General features: G+C 33.7%; 1 protein-coding gene across 1 annotated transcript in view; it reads left to right on the top strand.

Moving 5' to 3' along the window:
- LOC111506626 (uncharacterized protein F13E6.1) overlaps nt 1-21,685 on the top strand; it is a 28,200-nt gene extending 6,515 nt beyond the window's left edge. The window contains exons 2-5 of the mRNA XM_074185456.1: nt 2,101-2,353; nt 6,508-6,567; nt 16,184-16,313; nt 20,647-21,685. Of these exons, the coding sequence (XP_074041557.1) occupies nt 2,101-2,353; nt 6,508-6,567; nt 16,184-16,313; nt 20,647-20,760 (557 nt within the window). The 3' untranslated portion in view covers nt 20,761-21,685. The remainder of the gene's footprint in view (nt 1-2,100; nt 2,354-6,507; nt 6,568-16,183; nt 16,314-20,646) is intronic.
- Nucleotides 21,686-22,472: the final 787 nt, after the last annotated feature.

The raw sequence follows: 22,472 nt of genomic DNA, 5'->3' as shown, positions 1-22,472 counted from the left end.
GCGTAGAAGGGCGGAAGCATGCATACTAAGTGCAGGTGGCCACTTCCAATAATTTTTATAATCACATTTGGTATTATTACTAATTAACAAATTTGTGCTATTCGTTTAGACTTACTGTCACAAAATAAAATAAAACTCGTTTTTGTGAAAAATTTATTTTTTTGCAGATTATGTTTTCAAATATTATTAGGGAATTGGTAATGCGTTATGAAGCAATTTTCAGATTCTTATATTCATTTTAGAATTGATCTAATTTCTTAATTTGCTTTCTGTCGATTTTTATTTTTTCGAGTGAAAATCATGCGTCGGACAAAGAATTACCAGGAGATCAAATTTTCTCAAAAATAAATGAGGATTTTAAAAATGATTTTATTTTGAAAAAAAAGCATTGGCGTAGTACTTTTTCCTCAAAAATATTCAATGCGAAACCCGTAGGGATGCCACTGTTTGAAAAAATACAAATTTGTGTACATCAGAAAATGCGCCTTGAGGCATGGAACATATGTACCAAATATGCCAAAGATGTCTACAAAATTATCTCGGTTATTATTAAAAAACTGATTATTTTTTAAAACTTTGCCACCCTGTATCTCAAAAGTTACGGCGTTTAGGACATACGTCCATAAGAAGTTTTTTTCTTAAAATGGGTCTAAGAATTACCTCCTTAAATATTAGCATGTGTTTCAGGAACACCCTGTATATTCGCCTTAAATTAATGGGAAGGTGATTAAATAACTTCTTGCTATTGAAAATAATAGAATTTTGTGTAAGGGCTAGAGAAGGTGTGGGAAGGGAAACGAGTAAGACTGACGTGTACTATAAGTTGAGGTAGTATTAAATTGATTTTTATATTTTTTGTGGATAAGACACTGTTTCCAAAATAAAAAGACGTACTAAGGTCAGAATTTTTTGCTTCACAAATAATGGGCGGCATGAATCCCTGTAGCTAGCCTTGCATAAATACCTGATGGATCTTTTTTGTAGAGAGAATACCATATTGAAACGAAATTTTGCACAATTTTCCCAGAAACAAATTCCATAACGTAAATAGAACTCAATTTTTGCAAAATAAACTGATTTTGTGATAGTAGTGTCTAACTCTCTTGCAACAACTCTTACTGCATGACATGCTGCTGCTAGTCTTTTACATAAGTAGTTGACATGGGAATCAAATTTTAGATTTTCATCAATGAAGAGGCTTCAAATTTTGTTTTTCTCCAAATTTTCAATTTTTACATTTTCCAAGTGTACTTCCCCTATTTGTTTTATCGATGTTGAATGATAAAAGATTGGAATCACACCACTCTTTAACCCTTCTTATGTCGACGATGATTTGATCAAGTAAATTGGAGGCGGTATTGCTATGCCAGAGGATAGTGGTGTCGTCAGCGAAACATGTGAATTTACCACTTATGTCAACATGGACCAAGTCATTGACATAAATGAGAAACAACACTGGTCCCAAAACGGAACCTTGTGGAATCTCTATTATTGCATGGAAGCTGGAGCTGCCCATTTTGGGCATATGTTAACATGAGAATAAAATAACTTCAACTCTTGATTTAATATGGTTCGTCCAAATAAAAAAAGTGTACACCGTTGTTTAGAGAATTCCATGATATTTCAAACGATGTGCGACTCGCCCCCAGTTCCCTATTAAAATTCCAAGGGTTGTTCACCCTTCTGCTCCGGTAGAGTGACGACGCTGTAAATGGGAAAAAAAAACTGTCCCCCTACCAATAAAAATCGACCTGTCTAAGCGTTTTTTTTTTTAGAATTTGAAAGATTAGTACCCAAAACCTCCATGTCAAGTTTTCCATGGCCCAACCTGTATAAAATAAACAATGTAGGCCCCCTAATATAGACCCTTGTGGAACTTCTAATGCATTTATAGCCATTGATGAGAAAACGGACCTCCCTAATTCATACTTTCAATAAAAAACACTTGAAATGTCTTTGAGTCAGAAAAATGTTACAAAAGTGTTACAAACTTTTCACAGAAGGTCGTGTCGATGTGAATGATGACGCTCTAACCTAACATTATGATGATTTTCGAAAACTGAAACAATTTGGCCTCATTTGAATCTTTTTATTTTTCAGATGAGGCGATACTCGGTAGTGGCCATGTCACTCCAGATTTATCCCATTTGTCAATGGAAGAAAAAGCTGAACAAGAAAAATTGTGGCAAGAAGAACTTGCCCAAATTGAAGATGAAATTGCAACTCTTAGGACTGTATTGACATCAAAACTTAGAAGAAGTGCTGAACTTAAGCGTAACTTAGGCATTACTGTATGGAGGGAGGTGTCTGACGACATTAATCAGGGGATAAAGAATGTCAAGGAAAGCAACGTGTGAGTTTTTCTTCTCTTATGTATGTATAAACACATAAAATTCACTAGAAATTTGTTGAATTCAATTCTCGTTTACTTTCCTGTCGATATAAATTATTATCTACCTATTCTGGTTCCAAAAAATTGAAACTTTTTAATATTCTAAAAAAGTAGGTGTAATAGAAAAAAAATGCTTATTTTGGTTATTTTTGAGACTGGCATTATTGATTTTTTTTGGATCAACATAGGTGATATTGATTTCAATAAATACGAGTATTTGACAGGACGGCGCTCAAAAACTTCAAATTGATTTTTTTTAAACGTTTATTATACAGGGTGTCACTAAATGAGGGTAAAATATTTAAGGAGGTGATTCCTCATCGAAAAAAGATAGGATCTTTCATATAAAGAAATTTAATTGGAGCATCCCTTGTTGAGATACAGTCCCTTAAAGGGGGTACATAAAATTTGTATAACAATTTTTTTCACAAGCACTAAAAAAGTTACAATATTGAAATTAACCTGACGTTTTGTACTACCAAAACCTTTGAATTTATTATTTTCAACTGTTAAAATTTGAGTATTTTGATAATCCATAACATGATCTGAAAAGATAACATGTTCAACTAGTCCACAGGAACGTTTGTTTAGTCTGCAGTCACTTTTATGGAAGTGATTCTTCCTGATAGATTACGACTGGTCTCACCAATGTAAATTGAATTACAAGAAGAACATGGTATACAATACAGTGTGTAACAATGAAAACTTAACAGAGCCGTTTTTGAATATAAAAAGTAAGATTTTTGAAAAAAGCTTGAACACTTCGATTTCTAATTACAGGGGGACACCTTTCAGACTAATCAAATTTTTTGTAGTACGCACCCCGTCGGAGGGGTGCGTCCGACAACCCTTATTTAGATAGGGAAAGTAGGTCGAGTGGCATCTTGTTTTAAAGGTCTTTCGAATACCTTTACAACTCTGTTAAAAGAAAATTTTTGTAACGATTAGTTTTCGAGATAATTTGAAGTTAAAATTGCCATGTTAATAATACATTAGACAGACCACTCGGTAACTTGTATGCCTAAATAAAAAACTTTTCGAGCAGTTCTTCTTATCAGTTTTTTGTTAAATAAAATCCCTTTTTTAAAATCAATACCCACACCTCTTCTTCCAGTTTTCATTGGTACATTGTTCGATTGTTTTGTTTGAACGGGTCGTGTATTGTTATTTGTTTAAAAATGCCTTACACTACTGCTGAAACGGTTTCAGTTATTGCTTTATTTTTTGGCAACGACCAAAATGCTAATAGAACATCAATTTTATTTAACGAGCAAAACCCTGGTAAACACCTGAGCAGAAATCACATTCTGGATTTGGTAACAAAATTCAGGGAGGCAGGTTCGGTTTTAAATAAGAAAAGAAATGTTCAGAGAAGGGTAGTGAATGACGATAATGTGATTGGAGTGAATGGTCAAGTCATCGCCAATCCCAGGTTAAGTACCAGAGGTTTATCAGCAATGGCCGGAATAAGCCATATGAGCGCATGGTGAATCCTTAAAAACCACACATTCCACTACATTCCTACCTATCAAACGAAGGTGTTTGAAAAATAAACACAAACTTTTATCCAGCCACAACGGCATGTCACGTATGATATAAAAATAGTTAATAATAACAACAAAAAAGTAACGCACTATCATGAACATAAACGTTGAAAAATAAAAAAGTACGTTCAATGAGAAGGCTGACACTCAAACTCATCGATAATTTTTTTAATGTTTGCAGTATAATTTGATGCAGCCATTTGAATACAATTATCCAAATGTACTGAATATTTGTCTTTACTTACAATAGGCCAGATACATTCAGTACTTGAGACTAACGATTTTAAGGCTAAATCATTTTGAAACTCAATGACTTCCATTTCTGTTGCAGCGATGTCTTCGCCAAAGTTCTGCATAACACAAGTTGAAAACTGTTGGATATCAATTTCCATAAAGGGTGAAACAACAAACTGCGCTACTAAAGCCATTTCATTGAAATCCTTAAAACGATTTTTGAAGTTATTCTTCAGGGTAGAAATTATTTCTACATGATATTTGTTGTCATAGGGTTCTAATGGATTTTGAGATATTTTTTCTGAAAGAATAGGAAAATGCTTGACATCGCTGTTAATTAGGTTTTGTTCCCAAAACTCCAGCTTTTTGATAAATGCTTTTATATCAGAAATCATTTCCGCTAGTTCTTTGTCTCTCCCCTGAAGCTGCAAATTAAGTTCGTTTAATTTCTCTGTAATGTCCACGAGAAAACCAAAATCTCTAAGCCAGATTGAATTTTCTAGTTCCGGAGTCGGTTCATCGTGTTGTTTGAAAAATTGAACTATGCCAGATAGGACATCATTAAAACGTTTCAGCACCCGTCCTCTACTTAACCATCGGACTTCAGAGTGAAGAAGTAGGTCCCAGTAATGACAGTCAACTTCATCAGCCAAGGTTCTGAATAATCTTCTTTGTAACGCTTGAGCTCTAATCTTGTTCACAATTTTTACCACCAGTTTCATAACGTTGTTTAGTTTCAGGAAATTTCCACATAATGCTTGCTGATGGATAATGCAGTGGTAACAGAGAAATTGCGGAAAAGTTTTATCTTTATGACGCCACCAGACCCTTATCACAACCCACCATAGCTGCAGCGCCATCGGTTGTCAAGCCTACCATTTTCGATATTGGAATTTTCTCGGAAGAAATAATATTTTTTAAATGAGAAAACAACTCATGTCCAGTAGTGTGTCCTTTCAGTGGAATGAACTTCAAAAGATCTTCTTTAATCGTAAAATCACTAAAAACCATCCTGACGAACACGGCCATCTGGGCAGTATTAGCGACATCTGTTGATTCATCCAGTTGAAGTGAAAAATAAACACAGTTATCTAAGTCAGTTCTTAACTGTAAAAAAATATCATTGCTCATTACTTCTACACGTCTCATCACTGTATTAGCAGAAAGTTGCATAGATTTTATAGCTGAAACTATCTCGTCTTTATTTCTAAAATTGGCAAATAACGAATCAGCAGCTTCTAAAAACGCCTGTTTTATCATTTCCCCGTCTTCATAAGGTTTCTTTTTTTGTGCAATTATCTGGAACACACGGTACGATGCTTCAGTTGCAGCCTTATTTTTGTCGACTGTTCTTAAAAATATTGATTGTTGTCCAATTAACTGCTTTTTTAACTGTTTCAGTTTCTCCTTTCTGGCGGCAGAATGTAGTGGGAATGATTTTTCAAAATTAGAATGTACAGTTTTATGATGTCTCTCAATATTCCCTTTTTTAGCAATGGAGACCGAAGTATTACATAACAAACACACATTTTTATCTTTAACTTCTGTAAAAAAGTATTGTTCTTCCCATTCCGAATGAAAGTGGTATGTCTTTACCTTCTTACAACTGCTTGCCATAATATTATTTTTGTTGTTCTCTACTAACCCAACCGCTGGACGTTGGTTACGCGTTCAGTTTTAAACTAAGCGCAATGTCGCCGCGCCGTGCGTATTTATCCCGTTCAAAGCAATCTAGATCGTTCTCGAACACTAACGCGCTGGTCCGGCTGGTCGGTTCTAGCCGATTCTGGCTTGATGGCGTTAGCGGCAGATCGCTCACCGCAACGTTGCCGCTGTTTATGTTTAATATTATGACAATTAGATTTTTTTGTGGAATTTTCGGAAGCTTCTCTGATTTTTGCAGTTTGTATTTTTTAAATTAAAATCGTTGTGAGAGCTACCAGAATTGCCTCCGCGAGCTACCGGTAGCTCGCGATCGACAGGTTGGCGACCACTGTTCTACTCCATCACTAAACGGATCCCCCCCCTCTTTTTTATAAAGATGGAGAAGCAGAAAACCCAAATCTTTCTTTACATTATTGATCCCAGATTGTGAATGGCCCTGATAAATATGACAAAAAAGTTTCTAGTTATCCATGAAGCTGTATCTGATATCAAAAAAGTTACCGCATATTCATTTCATGTATATTCTGAAGTTATGCTGGTCGATAAACTCGATTTCCAAACCTTCCACTCGCTTGAATATTCACTTTCTGGTCCAAAATAACAATTTGATAGTCCATTGAAGTTTCTTTTATTTGAGGCAGGGTAAATATATATATATGCTTTTTTCAACAGATATCAAACTGTGGAAAGTAAGGTTGGACAAGTGACCAAAGCTGTTACTGATGCTCCAATGTAAGTACAACAAAATTCATTCGTCTATTCTTGAAAGTTTCTCTAACAATTTGTGAATATCAGTAAAATCCGTCTGATAAATTCTCTCACCTTTCTACCATTTGATAGACATGTACTTTATTGTCCAAGAAAATACAATCTTATTGACATAGCTTGTTGAAAAAAATCTGGTACGTATAGCATTTCAAAGAATAAAAGAAAAGAAACAATTCAAAAACACAAATACCCAGAAACACAATTTGAGTAAAATTAAGTTCACATGTCTAATAGATAAAATATAACAATAGAAAATAAAATTTAACAAAGTTTGTACACAGAATAGTATGTATAGTCCCTTTCAAAAGATGTAAATAACAAATATAAACAATTTGAACATAAGTTCACATGTCATGGCTAGAAAATAAGATATATCCCAGTATAAAATATAATTTATAGGTTATAGGTGTCAATATAAACAACAAAAAAACACCTTTATTAAATCACAGCAAAGTTCCATTGTAATATTCATCAAGATTGTAGTACGCTTTAGTTGCAAGGGCATCTTTAACAAGATTTCTGAACTTTTTATAGCTTTTTTCCTCCCTAATTTCGGAAGGTATGTGATTATACAGCTTTTTACTTTCATACATTAAAGAATACTTTGTCTGACTGGTTTTTGGAACAGGAAGATGTATTTTATTTTCTGTTACTTGCCGGGTTATGTAATTTAATATGTTCCGGAGTTCCAACCATATTATGTTTTATGTAAATCAGGCACACAGTTTTCAGTATGAAAATAGAAGTAACAGTGAGAATTTTTTCTCTCAAAAATAATGGTCTACATCAGGGGTCTCCAAACTACGGCCCGCGGGCCAAATCCGGCCCGCCAGTGTCATCAATCTGGCCCGTGACAGCCAATGATTACCTAATTGTTGTTACTATTGTTGTGATAAGTTGAAGAAGAAAACACAGAATGATAATTATTCGGTTTTATTTACTTGCAAGGTAAAACTTAACGACAGAAATGATGACAGAGAAAACTTAACTTAAGTATCTAAGTTTAAGCATACTAATAACTAACAAATAATTGAAATGAATCACAGTAAAACAAAAATACTAATGAGATTTATGTAATTGTGATTTTCCACCGAAAATACTTTGTAGTTGTGGATCAATTTTACTTGTACCAATTATCAAAAGAGATTTAAGATGCTCATCGGTTAATTGAGATCTGTAAACATTCTTTGTGTACTTCATTTCGGAAAACGTTTTCTCACACAAGTAAGTAGTACCAAAAACAGAAAACAACCTACGAGCAAATTTATGCAAATTATCAAATTGTTCTAGTGGAAGACTCTTATAAAATTCCAACAAAGATGAATTTTGATATTTGTTCTTAAGCATATCACTGCACCTTAAATCAATAATTTCCATTAGGACTTCTGGAGCCAGGTTTTCAATGTCAGAATCAAAAGGATTTTGAAAAAGCTTAATTTGATTCGCAATGACATCAAAATCTGAAAAACGAGTATCAAAATTTATCTTCAAAGCACTCTATACTCGATTTTCGATTGCAAAATTGACGGGAAATTCAGTCTCTGTAGTGTGGCTGAATATTTCACATGTTTCAAAATGTGTGAAACATTTTTTGCGTAATTGCGATTGAAATAGTATTATTTTCTGCCTGAAGGATTTGATATTGGTGTATAAATCAGGGAGAAGCTGATTTTCTCCTTGCAATCTCAAATTCAGTTTGTTCATATGATTTGTCAAATCGACATAGAAGGCTAACTTCCACATCCATTCACTATTTTCTAAATCGGCAAAATGGCGCTGTTTCTCATTTCAAAAATTTCGATCTCTGCTCGAAGTTCAAAAAAGAGCTTAAGGACTTTTCCGCAACTAAGCCAGCGTACGGTAGTATGATATGGTAAATCATTTTCTCCAATCTGTTGAATAAACTCGCGAAATTGTCGGTGGTTCAGCCCAGTGGATCTGATGAAGTTAACAACTGATATGACTGGTTTTAGAACTTCAGACATATCCAAACATTTTCCGCACAAGGACTGTTGATGAATGATACAATGTAAGACTGATGGTTTTGAACCACCCTCATTTTCTACAGCCTTTGACACAAGTGCAACCACTCCTTTATTTTTACCATACATATTTTTGCCTCCATCAGTTGTTTTAGATTTCAAATTTCTCCATCGAAGGTTCTTTTTATTAATGGCATTTTCAACTCCCTTAAAAATATCTGCCCCAGTTGTCGTGCCGTGAATACTATAAATATCAAGAAGTTCTTCATACACTTCATAACTTTTATCTACTCCGCGAATAAAAATCAACACCTGAGCAGTATCTGACACATCCGTTAACTCATCCAGTGCTAGAGAAAACCACTCATGATGGTGATAAACAAAGTGGACAGGAACGGCTTTAATAATATTTTTAATAAAATATAAATTTATTTTGATAAACCTTGAGTAGAGGTAAAAACTAATAAACATGGCAAATTTCAATTTCAAATGCTGCAAACAAAAGACCGCACCATCATATTATGTTTGTATTAAATGCATTTCTATATTCCACAAAGCATGTGCCCTAAGAAATAGTCGAAAAGTGAGCTTTATTGAAAATCATAAAGTAATATGCTGTGAAACTGAAAACCTGTCATATAAGGATGAGATCTTGGAAGAAAAGTCATTGTTGGAAGAAAGTGTATTAAAATTGACACAGGAACAAGAAGTACAAAACACATATATAGAAAAGTTGAAGAAGGATGCCAAATTTTATATGGACGAAGCTTTAAATAATGAAAAAGAACTGAGTGAGCTGATAGAAAAACAAAAAAAACATATTTCTGAAGCAAAAGAACAAATAAAACAGCTTACAAGTAAATTAGAAGATGTTCGTAATGAAAATTCAAAATTACAGGAAGTTATTGGTGCTGCAAATGGCAAGCAAATGATAAACATTGGGTGTCAGACAATCCTCCCAAACAGGAAACAAATAGCATGTCAAACAGAACAAACACAAACAGAAAAAAAAAGCTAGTGCAACACAATCACTTGAAGATGAAGATTTTTCAAAATACAAAGACCAGAGTACCCCAAGCATACGAAACGACATTCCTGTAATAAAGAGCAGGATGTTGATAGTTGCAGGTTCAAATGGGAAGGATTTAGCAAATATTGTATTAAGGCAATCAAATAAGTATGCCGTACAAGCAATAATAAAATCAAATGCCCCAGATGATGAACTCATAAAAACTGCTGTATACTATTCTTCTAGCTTTACAAGAAACGACATTGTGCTCATATGGACTAAAATCCTCCATCTTCAACTTATCGAGACATATATCGAGAAACTAATGCATACAAACCCTATAATCATCACTAGACCATACAGATACGACCAAATATATAAAAACCATGGAATATATATGGAAAACTTAGCATTCGTCAAGGCTGTGTTTAATAGAACCAATGAACTTGGGCTTGTTTTTGAATGTAATTCTGCACTAAGGAAGACAAATTATCACACAGATGGATTCACTATAAATAGGATTGGAAAGTGGTATCTGATGCAATCTCTACTTCGTCATATAGATAAGCACTTTACTCGGGTTAACAAGTTTATGAAGACATGCTGTGTATCTGTAGAAAAAGAAAATGAAGTAGTTCAAACGTACTCTAAATCAGATGCAGAAACAAACAACAAAAAATTTTCAGTGAATTTAGAAAACAATACTATTTCTGGTGATATTTTAGTGATGAACTCAAGTGTTGAGGGGACAAACAAACAAAAAAATTTTTTATACCCCAGACTATCACAGCTCAATCTGCAACAAATGTAAGAAAGGTTCTACTAAATAATATAAACGTTAGTAAAGATAGTGTGTGTCATGTAAATGTCCAGGGATTTTTTAACAACTATAGCTCTATCGAGGTTTTTGCTGATGAAAATAAATTGGATTTTTTATGTTTTTCTGAACACTGGATAACAAAAGATTATGGGTTAGTTTATTTGAGAGGCTATAAAGTAGGAGCAATTTATTGTCGGGAAAATCATGAACGAGGGGGTGTACTGATTTTAGTAAAAGAAAACACAAATTGTAATGAACTAGAGTCTATAAAAAAGTTATCTGTAGAGTGTCATGTAGAGATCTGTGCAATTTTCTATCGTAAAAATACAACTAAAGTCACTATCATAACCGCATACAGACCACCAAGTGGGGACCCTCGAGTTTTTTTAAATTGTCTATCGCAGGCATTAGCAATAGCGGAGTGCAGATCTAACTTTACTATATTGTGTGGAGATTTCAACATAAATTACCTAGCACCAGAAGATAGTAACACTAAACTGCTCACTGACCTTTTCAAGTCTTACCAACTTAATATAAACTTTATAGGCCCCACTAGGATTTTTACAAATATAAATGGACACACAAGCCGAACATGCATTGACTACATGACATCTACCTATTCAGATCATTACTATGAATGCAAGTTAAAACAACCAAATATAGCAGACCATCTGTCACATATTCTTACATTTCAGATAAGTAAAAATCACGTTAAGGAAGAAAATAAAAAACAAATAGTTTATAAGCGTCAGTTAAATCCTGAAAATATAAATGAATTCAAAATAAGGCTAAATAGTATAATCTGGTTTCCTCAACTATATGATATGAAGATTGATGTCAGCTTTTCATATTTCTTGGAATCTGTTTCCTGGTGTTTTAATGTCTCATGCCCAGAAAGATGTCTCACTGTAAAAAATCATTCTAAAACCTGGGTTACAAATGATATTATCCAGAAGGGAAAACAATTGAGAGAAATGTTTAGAAATATCAAAGCTTCTAAGGAAGCAGATGCCAGAAGTTTAACTTTATATCAAAACAGTTTAAAAGAACATAAAAAAAACTTGAAAGAGGCTAAAATCAATTATTTCAACAACAAAATTCTGAATGCAGACAATAAGACCAAAGCAACATGGAACATTATAAATAATGAACTAGGAAGGAAGAGTAGATCATCGAACAAAATTATCAGTATTTTAAAAAATGATCAAGAAATTACAGACCTAAATGAAATAACAGAATTGTTTGCTTACAATTTCTCAAATGCTGCCAAATTTGCAACTGAAAAAAACTTTGGTCAAAATATGGCACTGCCTTGTACAGTCTCAAGGAATCACCATATAATTCATCCTTTCCAAAATGATCCTATAAGCGAATCTGAGGTGCTAAGCACACTGAAAATATTAAAAAATAAAAAGTCTACTGGATTGGATGAGTTGTCAATAGAAACAATAAAAAAAATAATCGATGTGGTGATTACCCCTTTGACTTATTTATTTAATCAGTCTTTTTTGCAAGGATACTTTCCCGAAGAATTCAAAAAGGCATTAGTAATACCTCTTTTCAAAAAAGGCGATCGCTCGGTAGTAGAAAATTATAGGCAAATCTCTTTGCTCTGCTCACTGTCTAAATTATTTGAAAAAATAGTCGCAAATAGGATTACGCATTATTTGGCAGAAAATAATATACTGTGCAAAGATCAACATGGATTCAGAAAGAGTAAATCAATTGAAACTGCAACATATCACTTACTGAATTATATCTACAAAGAAGTGGATTCGAATAATTTTGTAATGTCTTTATTTTTTGATCTAACAAAAGCGTTTGACACAGTGTCTCCTGAATTTCTAGTTGCAAAACTGACCCAACTTAGGTTCCCGAATAACTTGTTACAATGGATTGAATCTTACCTCAAAGGGCGTACCATGACTGTAAAATGTGAAAATGTTAGATCAAGGTGCAACGACGTTAAGCTTGGAGTGCCACAGGGGTCAGTGCTTGGACCATTGCTTTTTTTGTTGTATGCAAATGATTTGTCAGAATATCTGAAAGATTGCCACCTTACCATGTTTGCGGATGATACCACTATCACAGTTACAGGGGGAAATATTGATGTACTGCTTAGTAAGGTAAAATGCATAATCGATAGTTTTAGCTCCTGGTGTCAGCGAAACAGATTAATATTAAACTCCACAAAAACTGTAATAGTAAATTTCTATAATAGGAAAAATAATGTTCCAGATGACCTACAAACTATTGACGAAATAAAGATTAGTAGCGAAATAAAATTTTTAGGAACTTACTTGGATGAAAGCTTATCATGGGATCTGCAAATAAAAGATGTCTGCAACAAATTAAACAAGACATTCTTTGCTTTAAGGCAAATGAAATCATGCATGGACACAGCAGGTCTACTAGAAATCTATTTTGCTATGGCATATTCACATATATCCCTCAATATCATAGCATGGGGTTGCAGTAATGAATTCATCAGAGTATTCGTAGCACAAAAGCGCATTGTTAGACTAATTTTCAGCATTGAACACCGAGACAGCTGTAAACCAGTATTCGTTAGGGAAAAATTATTACCGGCTCCCTCCATATACATTCTTAAATGTATAGGATTTGCTAGATCTAACATCCATGAACTAGAAACAAACGCAACGGTGCACAGTTACAACACACGTCATGGTGATGTTTTGCGTATTCCAAGTCATAAGTCAACGAAATATAAAAAGTCCCCTTTGTATAATGCCATAAATCTGTATAATAAATTACCAGAGCAGATCAAACAAATTACCTCTGATAAAGTGTTTCATGGTAGAGTAAAGCAATTGCTGCTGCAAAAATGTTACTATAGTTGTGATGAATTCCTGGAAGATGATTTCTGTTGAGCAATGATTTTACTAATTTTTTTTTTTCCTCTTACTATTATTTAGTGTTATCTTCGACGCCTGTTCCATATTTTTACTAAGGAATTTATATACGTGTCTTGTCTATATATGTGTATGTATGTGTGTATGTTTATATATGTGGGTGTGTGTATGTGTGTATATATGCATATATGTATATATACATATATGATAAATGAAATACCTACCTATTTTATTCGTATCACACTGTTATTATGTTCTATATATATATATATTAATTTTAAGTTATTGACATACCATATGTACATACTGTACCTCAGTGGCAAATAAATAAATAAAAAATAAAAATAAAATAGATGTCCATTTTTTAGTCAGACAGTTGAGATGATATATTTTCTGCGATGTCTTGCACCCTCCGAGCCACGGTGTTTGCTGACAAACTGACACTTTTAAATAAATTTACCTTTTCGGGGCATATTTCTTTGGCTACTGCAATCAAGCATTCTTTTATCAATTCTCCATCGGTGAATGGTTTGCCACGTTTTCCGATTTCAAGAGCCACTCGAAAGCTGGCGCGAGTTGCAGACTCTTGTTCATTATTCGCTTTGGTAAACAAAGATTGCTGCGATTTGAGTCCGCGTTTCAAAGCTTCAAATTTTTCTTTTCGCAAACTTCCTGTATACTTGGAGTAACTTTGAAGATGTTTCGATTCATAGTGTCGTTTAATGTTATAGTCTTTGAGAACAGCTATGGTTTCATTACAAATTAAACATAGCGCCTTATTACTGGACTCAATCACAAAATACTGAAAGTTCCATTTTTCTTGGAACGTTCTGCATTCACTGTCGATTTTTCGCTTCTTTTCCATACTAACAAATCACACATAAAAACAATAAGTCAAATCAAAATACTTTTATTGACGGGTGTTACTTTATTTCACAATAGACAGTTTCGCTTCCTTAGCCTTTCCTACGCAGACTAACTCGCAGTTGCGCCGCTAGCCTTTTTATATGCAATTATTACTGCCATCTCGAGGTGATCGGAATACACTAGCTAGAACCAGAACTTTCTCGAACCAACGCGGTAATTCCAAATATTTAATTACGCCTAATGCCACCTAGCGGGTAGCTGAAAAAGATAGTACATAGTACCACTTCTCGCCACTAGATGTCGTTAAGTGTCACAATACACAATAATAATTGAAATACAAAAAAAACGTAAGTTTGCTAAGGTCACGCACTTTGCGACTATCCTAGTCTAGAAATATAGTTAATGGCAAAAATTGGCCCTTGGAACAAACTGAAAAAATCATTATGGCCCGAAGGCTTCAAAGTTTGGAGACCCCTGGTCTACATGACTGACCCACTCCCACCTTCCGTAAGTATCTAACCGCTCGCTTTTGCAAAACAAACACTGAATGAAAAAGTTGTTGACTGCAAAATCCCCAGAAGGCAACACCATATCTCAGGTGGGACTCAATCAGGGAATGATTTACCATTTTTGTTGTGAGTAACATCCTGATGCCAATTTTTTATTCAAAGCTGAAATTTGTTGATCAAATTTTGATTTCTTATTCGTGAAGATTCCTAGGAATTTGGATTGGTTTTTATTCTCAAGAATTTGTCCATTCAAGTATATATTGTTAATATTACAGCTGAAGGTGAGTAGGTTTGTTTTTTTTAATATCAAAGCACAAGTAGCTTACGACACACGATTTTTTCATAATTTCTAAATCACTAGAATAGGGGTTCCACGAGGATCCGTATTGGGACCTGTACTGTTCAATCTTATATATAAATGACTTGATTTTAACGTTTGTTTGAAGGTGATTGACAATGTTTCGTGATGAATTTCACTAGTTCGGACTTCCATTGTCTATTAGATAAAATGATTTGAAATCCCTGAAACAAGTAAAAAAGAATAATTAAAAAAAAAAAAAAAAAGGGAATAGTTGAAAATAACAATTATATTAAGCAACAATAAACCTGAAATGAAATGATAGTAAAATAACCTACAAGTAAAAATATAATAATTGAATAAATAAAAATTAAAGGAATGCAAAAAGAAAATAATAAAAATAAAAAAGTGTAGAGATTCCAAGTCACGTTAGTTCACGACGTTTCGATTGTTGGTATCTACAATCGTCTTCGGGTCATCACCCGAAGACGATTGTAGATACCAACAATCGAAACGTCGTGAACTAACGTGACTTGGAATCTCTACACTTTTTTATTTTTATTATTTTCTTTTTGCATTCCTTTAATTTTTATTTATTCAATTATTATATTTTTACTTGTAGGTTATTTTACTATCATTTCATTTCAGGTTTATTGTTGCTTAATATAATTGTTATTTTCAACTATTCTCTTTTTTTTTTTTTTAATTATTCTTTTTTACTTGTTTCAGGGATTTCAAATCATTTTATCTAATAGACAATGGAAGTCCGAACTAGTGAAATTGACTTGATTTTATCAGATATTTTTACCACGTTATACGCAGATGACTCCACTTCCTAATTAAAAATAAAAACACTCATCACAAACAAAAATTACGAGCTCAGTCAACAAATGTTGGAATCTTATTCTAAGATGTCTCGAGGGCCAATCATGTCGAAACATTTTTAAAGAACATAAAATATAAACAGTCGGTGGCATATTAATTCTTGAACTGTTGGCATATGTACATTGTAATCAAAATACCTTCGAAAGGAACTGTAACAAGCATACTCACGATACTAAGAAAAAAGGGAAGTTTCAGGCACCCTTCAGGCACCTGGAGTTATTCAAAAAATCAGCAAATACTTTTGGTTTGTACTTGTACCATTCACTTCCGCAGAAGTTGAAGAGTTTGCCAACACAAATTAATTTTCAAATGATCTGTATTAATTTTTTTTTTTCAGATATCAGAAAACTACTTCTCTAATTGGCGGAATAACTGGAAATATTACTAATAAAATTGGACAAATGCGACATTCTGAATCATTCAGATCAATTGAGGAGAAAGTAGGATCCGCTTATGAAAATGTTAAGGTGAGTGAAATTGAAGAAAATTTGTAATACAGGAAGTTTATAAAGAATGTCGAAGGTTTGAATTACGCAGACATAGGGGTGAGTTACTAATGGTAACTGAACCCATGTCAGTTTTAGAATATGTTGAACTTCTAGCTGGGACTATGAGTAAAATAATCAAATATGACCAAATAGATTTATTCACCAATATTACATTCAGATCAAACAAATAATGTAAAATTGTTATAACCTAAAATACATCTAAATTGAGATCAAACTGTGTCTGAAAACTATATCGAGGAGACATAAAATCTCAAAATATTAATCTCTCCCAACTACCTACAATACACCGTAGGTTGTGGTTGGAGCTTTGTGCACGAGATGGAGCTGTTACTGATTAACAATCTTTCTCTTAGACGAAGTTTTCCTACACGCAGTCGAGCCGGTTTGAAATAACCGAAGTCACAGGCACTTTACTGTTTGGGTCGGATCTTTTCTGCACTGATGAGAGGTAATACCTTGAAACAGACCTGTAGGTGATCTAATCGATTAATTTCAGTATGGTCCTGCTGCTGGATGAACGAGAAACAACTGTGACACTGATCTCTGTGAGATATCTTGCATAAATGTCTGTCGAATATAATTCAATATCCAACGTGGTATTAGCTGGGTGATAAAGGTCATTATTATTATCATTTCCTTGGATTAGTGGATTAGTGATATGATTCATAAGCTTTACTTGTTCCTTCTAGAAGTACAAGGAATACAGAAACATTTGCTATAGATTTTCATCGTTGTTACTATGGCAAATACTCGCCATTGTCTAGAGTTGCTGTTGGTGGTAATAGAGTTGATCTAGACTTCTTCTCACTAATCAAAACTAAATTAGAGGTCGCATTGTGTTCTTTCAGAAATTAATTATAAATGAAAATATACATTAACTTCGTCAATTTTTGTATCTTCATATCCTCATCATTCATTTGATCGTACAGGTTTATCCTTCTGTGGAAACTATATTCATTTGTCGTTAACTAAGATTATTTGGGTATTTCAAATTGAATGGCAAATAAATATTATTATTATTGTTGTTGTGAATTCACTTGACACAATGAAACATTGAATTTTCATTTCAATTCTCCCATATCAGTAAATTTATTTTCTCAGTTTTTTTTATCATTATCTAGCACTTTTATTAGCTTCACCTGTATGTATGTATGTATGTTTGTTTGTTTGTTTGTAATTCTCAAGCTCGGGATCTTTATTTGACAGAATTATCGACATTATTGCTTGATCTATTCGCGGGCAGATGGCGCTGTACGTACCCTCCTTGATATATCCACATTATTGCTTGATCTATTCGCGGGCAGATGGAGCTGTATGTAACCTCCTTGATATGTTTCGAACTTACTTTACATGTATTTCTCCATTTGAAAAAAAGTCTTTTTTTTTATTAACACGCGCTCCTGCTGCCTTATTTGTAACCCTCCTTTGCGCGCCTACTGCCTTGGGCTTGGTAGCTGATTTTTCAGGCTCCCTCTCCAGAATCGGAAAATATTAATGGTCATTTTTCTAAACATAATACGGCTGATTGATCCCAAAGTTTAGATAAAATAAATATAGTTTAAAAATAGTGAAAAACGCCTAAAGCGTATGCAACTAAAAAATGAAAAATAAATGTATTTTAAAAAAGTAAAAAACACGCTTTTAAAGAACGTCGAACTAAAAAGTTAATTTTTTTTAAATAAGCTTGAAACGATAACGAACGAAAAATACTAGTATAATTATGAAAAAACAGTGGGCTTTTTGAGCCATATTTTTGTTTATATCAAGCGCCCATCGTTTTTTCACAATAATACTAGTATTTTACGTTCGTTATTGTTTTAAGTTTATTTAAAAAAAATATTTTTAACTTTTCAGTTCGATGTTCTTTAAGAGCGTGTTTTTTAGATTTTTAAAACTATATTTATTCTATAAAATAGTTTTACTTTTAGCAAGTAATTTAAATGTAATTATGTCTGCATTAATATGATTTATTGTGAAACCTGTTGAAATTAATTGGGTGTTACTCATTAATGAATTAAATTCAATTTATGATGATCACTAGGGTGATCACAACGTATAGGGTGAAAAAATATTTTCGTCGCCATGCCGGGCGGGACTCCCCTAATATTTGCTATTTGTCTAGAAAAAGAGATTTTGAAAGTTTTAGCTCAATTTAAAAAAAACATTTTTTGCTGAAAATTGCCTTTTTTTTCCTCACAAAATGAAAACCATCTGTCCTATAAATTTGGTTCTCATTTCATTTCACAAGAAATGTTGTTATCTTCAAGTTTTACTCTAACCACTTTTTTGTCCAATTCCTGCCTCGACCAGATATTTTTCTCGAGATAATTTATTTGGTTGAAGCTGGGATGATTCTGCAACGGTGTTAGGAATCATACGTTAAAAGGTAAGACCTCGTTAGTCCTTGGCTCGCACAAGTTTCTCAACTTCTGAGAGTTGTCGTTCGTATGGGGGGCGACAGCTGAATTAACGGAAAAACGGATTTTAAACAGATTTAGATCTATTATTTTCCAAGACCGGACATGTTCCAAATCCTCAAAGTCGCTGTTTTTAGAAAATAAGTGGAAAATGGCTTTTGATCAATTCTTTGTTCCCTTTGAACATTATACATTATTAAACAATATATAATAAATGTTTTTATGAATTACAAGTGAGTGGGTACCTACCTGGTATACAGGGTGAAACATGAGTACGGTAATATATTCAAGTGATGTTTTCCTGAGACCATTTTAAGAAAAAAAAGTCTATACAAACTTGTGTCCGGAAATGCTTCGTTTCGGAGATACAGGGTGTTGAAATTGATATTTTTCTTCGTTTTTTTAAAATAACTTTTGCAAAAAATAAGTTATTTGCACGAAATTTGGTACCCGGGGTTTTTCGACGTGGGATATCATAATTTCGCATTGATTTTCATGTAACATCTAGCGGTCGCTGCGTATGCTGTCATTATTTACTTCAAATTGACCAAACTTTTTTGACAGTACACTTTTGGTACTTTTCATGAAAAACCCTTATTCCCACACCTTTTCCAAGTAAAAAAAGATACACTTTCTCAACAACGCTGGAGGTGATCGTTTTTGAGATATTTACAATTTTCTATATCGATGCATATTACTTAGTTCCTGGGTGAAGTTGCTAAAAACGTTACAATAACTAAGTATGTGATGAATCTCATCAAAATGAACAACTTTTTCCTATAAAATGTTTTTTTGAAAAATCACTCGTTTTCGAGATACAAATAACTGAAATCGCAAAAAACTTATGACAAAAACCAACCATGTTTTGAAAATTTTCAACAATCTGTATCTCGAGAACTAATGATTTTTCGATAAACATCTTATAGGAAAAAGTTGTTCATTTTGACGAGATCCACCACATACTTAAACACACGCTTTTCTCACAATAATACTAATATGTTTTTTTCGTTATTGTTTTAAGCCTATTTTAAAAAAAATTCTCAACTTTTTAGTTCAATGTTCTTTAAAAGCGTTTGAACCATATTTATTTTTCATTTTTTAATTTCGTATGCTATAAAAGCGTGTGTTTTTAGTCTTTTCAAACTATATTTATTTTATCTAAATTATGGGATCAATCAGCCGTATATTGCTTAGAAAAATGACCATTGACATTTTCCGATTCCGGAGAGGGAGCCTGAAAATCAGCTACATGTAGAGTGACTTCGAATTATATCAAGGAGGTTACACACAGCGCCATCTGCCCGCGAATAGATCAAGCAATAATGAAGGTATATCAAGGAGTTACGTAGAGCGCCATCTGCCCGCGAATAGACCAAACAATAATATCGATATATCAATGAGGTTACGTAGAGCGTCATCTGCCCGCGACTAGATCAAACAATAATGTCAATAATTCTGTCAAATACAGGTCAAGACCTTGAGAGTGACAAGGCGAAACTAATATAAAGCGTGTAAAAATCTTCTTTATTTGGCATTCCACCACCACATTCTCAAATCAGTTTTTGATTGAAACAACGGGCACAACTACTGGCCCGACTCAAATATTTTCAAACAGTTTCGGACTGGATTAACCTTATCCAATTGAGCTGAAACTTCACCAATCCCATTTCTTAGCCAATTGGCAGCTTTTAGGGGGGTTCCCTCTATTACGATAGAAACACCTCAATGGAAATGACAGCATAAACTGATTTATTGTGCCCTTTCCAATATTGCAATGAGGTGCGCTTGCACATTACTCAAGACATGCTAATAGGCACCCATCTATAATTGACGATTTTTATATGTATTAATTGAAAATCCTTCATAATTTTCAGACTAAAGTTGTATCGAGATCCGGTTCTCAACAAAGTCTGGATGAGGTAGCCCGTTCCCGATCTGGTTCTTCTGTTAGTAGCCCAACTATTCCCGAGGAAAAACCACTGGCATAAAAATGCTTCGTTTATGCATCTATTTATCCTTCATTCAATATTAAGAACAAATGGTGAACTTTTTTTGGCATGTCATAGTATCAGAAGAAAAGTACCTTTCATAACGTAATTGCATATGTGATGTTTAAAAATGACGTATCATTGCTGTAGGTTATCCACTTTTAAACGAGATATTTGCCTTGTCACTCAGGCACACTAATAGTTGGTGATGCAACGTTTTTTTTAATCAAAATAACCTTCAACATTTCATTACATCAGTAAATGTGGCTTATTTATAATTAGCAAATATAGCTCTGATCATATTTGGCTATTTGTGATAATTCATTCCAATAATCACGTTATTCTATTGACAACATTTTTTCTCTGTCGGAATAAAAATAATGTATCAAAGTCGTTTCACTAACCATGTTGGCATCATCAGGAGATGCTTAAGACCTTAAGGCTCTCAGAATTAGTCACCTCTTGATGATGCTAATTGGGTTGACGAAACGCGCATCGAAAAATAGTATTCTAGTTCTGGTGAAAGTAAAGTGTTTTCTATAGATTGATTTTTTTGCCACAAGATCCAAATTCTATTAATCAAATTCCCGTTATTAATGATACAAAGGACGTGTCAAAAATTGTGTACTCGTTATTTTTATGGCGGCATTTTTTAAATTAAATTCTTGTAAAATTATATCTAATTTTAGGCTTTTAGATACCTTGCTACCTAACAACTCTAACATCTCTAAAATTTCTAAAGTACTTGTGCAATTTATTTTTAATTTTTGAAAATGCCTGAATGTCTTCACTATTTTGATACACTAAAATCTGAAAGAATTGTTACTTATAATGTTAAAGTGGTATGGATGAACATAACTATCTCTAAAAATTCAAATTCATTTTGGAGATGTTAAGTATGAAAATAAAATATTTTTGATCAAAACACTCTTTTAATCAACCCTCTCCTACTATTACAACTAGCTTTTGGAATGGTCTTGCAGCCATGGACCTATCTTTGAATTTCTCCATAAGTTTTGGTGCTTGGCATCTAAGTAGAAGTATGTGCTTATACAGTGTGTCTCACTTCTCATGGAAACACCCCCGTATCTTCCGTAATATTCGAGGTGGAACGATGAAGTTCTCAGGACTGATGGAAATGCTCAAAATGCACCTACCACCTGAATGGGGTTGGCCAAAGTGATGTACACTGTCCGCCACTCGCGATGGAACACCCCATTTTTACGGTAAAACATATTAGGGGGCAAAATAGGCTCAAAATTCCTTCAGATTCGTGATCAGGACTACCAACTTACTACGATTACACTTTTTTCCTGAAAAAAAATCAGTCCTGAAAAACCCGACTTTGTTTCACTTCTTATGGAAACACCCCCGTATCTTCCGTAATATTCGAGGGTAGAACGATGAAACTCTCAGGTCTGATGAAAATGCTCAAAATGCACCTACCATCTGAATGGGGTTGGCCAAAGTGATATACACTGTCCGCCACTCGCGATGGAACACCTCATTTTTACGGTAAAACATATTAGGGGGCAAAATAGGCTCAAAATTCCTTCAGATTCGTGATTAGGACTACCAACTTACTACGAATACACTTTTTTCCTAAAAAAATTTCAGTCCTGAAAAATCCGAATTTGTTTCACTTCTTATGGAAACACCCCCGTATCTTCCGTAATATTCGAGGTGGAACGATGAAGCTCTCAGGACTGATG

Source organism: Leptinotarsa decemlineata, unplaced genomic scaffold (genome assembly GCF_025532065.1).
Source record: "Leptinotarsa decemlineata unplaced genomic scaffold, Ldec_3_MD MMD2_tig00026374_RagTag_RagTag, whole genome shotgun sequence".
NCBI lineage: Eukaryota > Metazoa > Arthropoda > Insecta > Coleoptera > Chrysomelidae > Leptinotarsa > Leptinotarsa decemlineata.
This window is presented reverse-complemented; position numbering and strand designations above follow the sequence as displayed.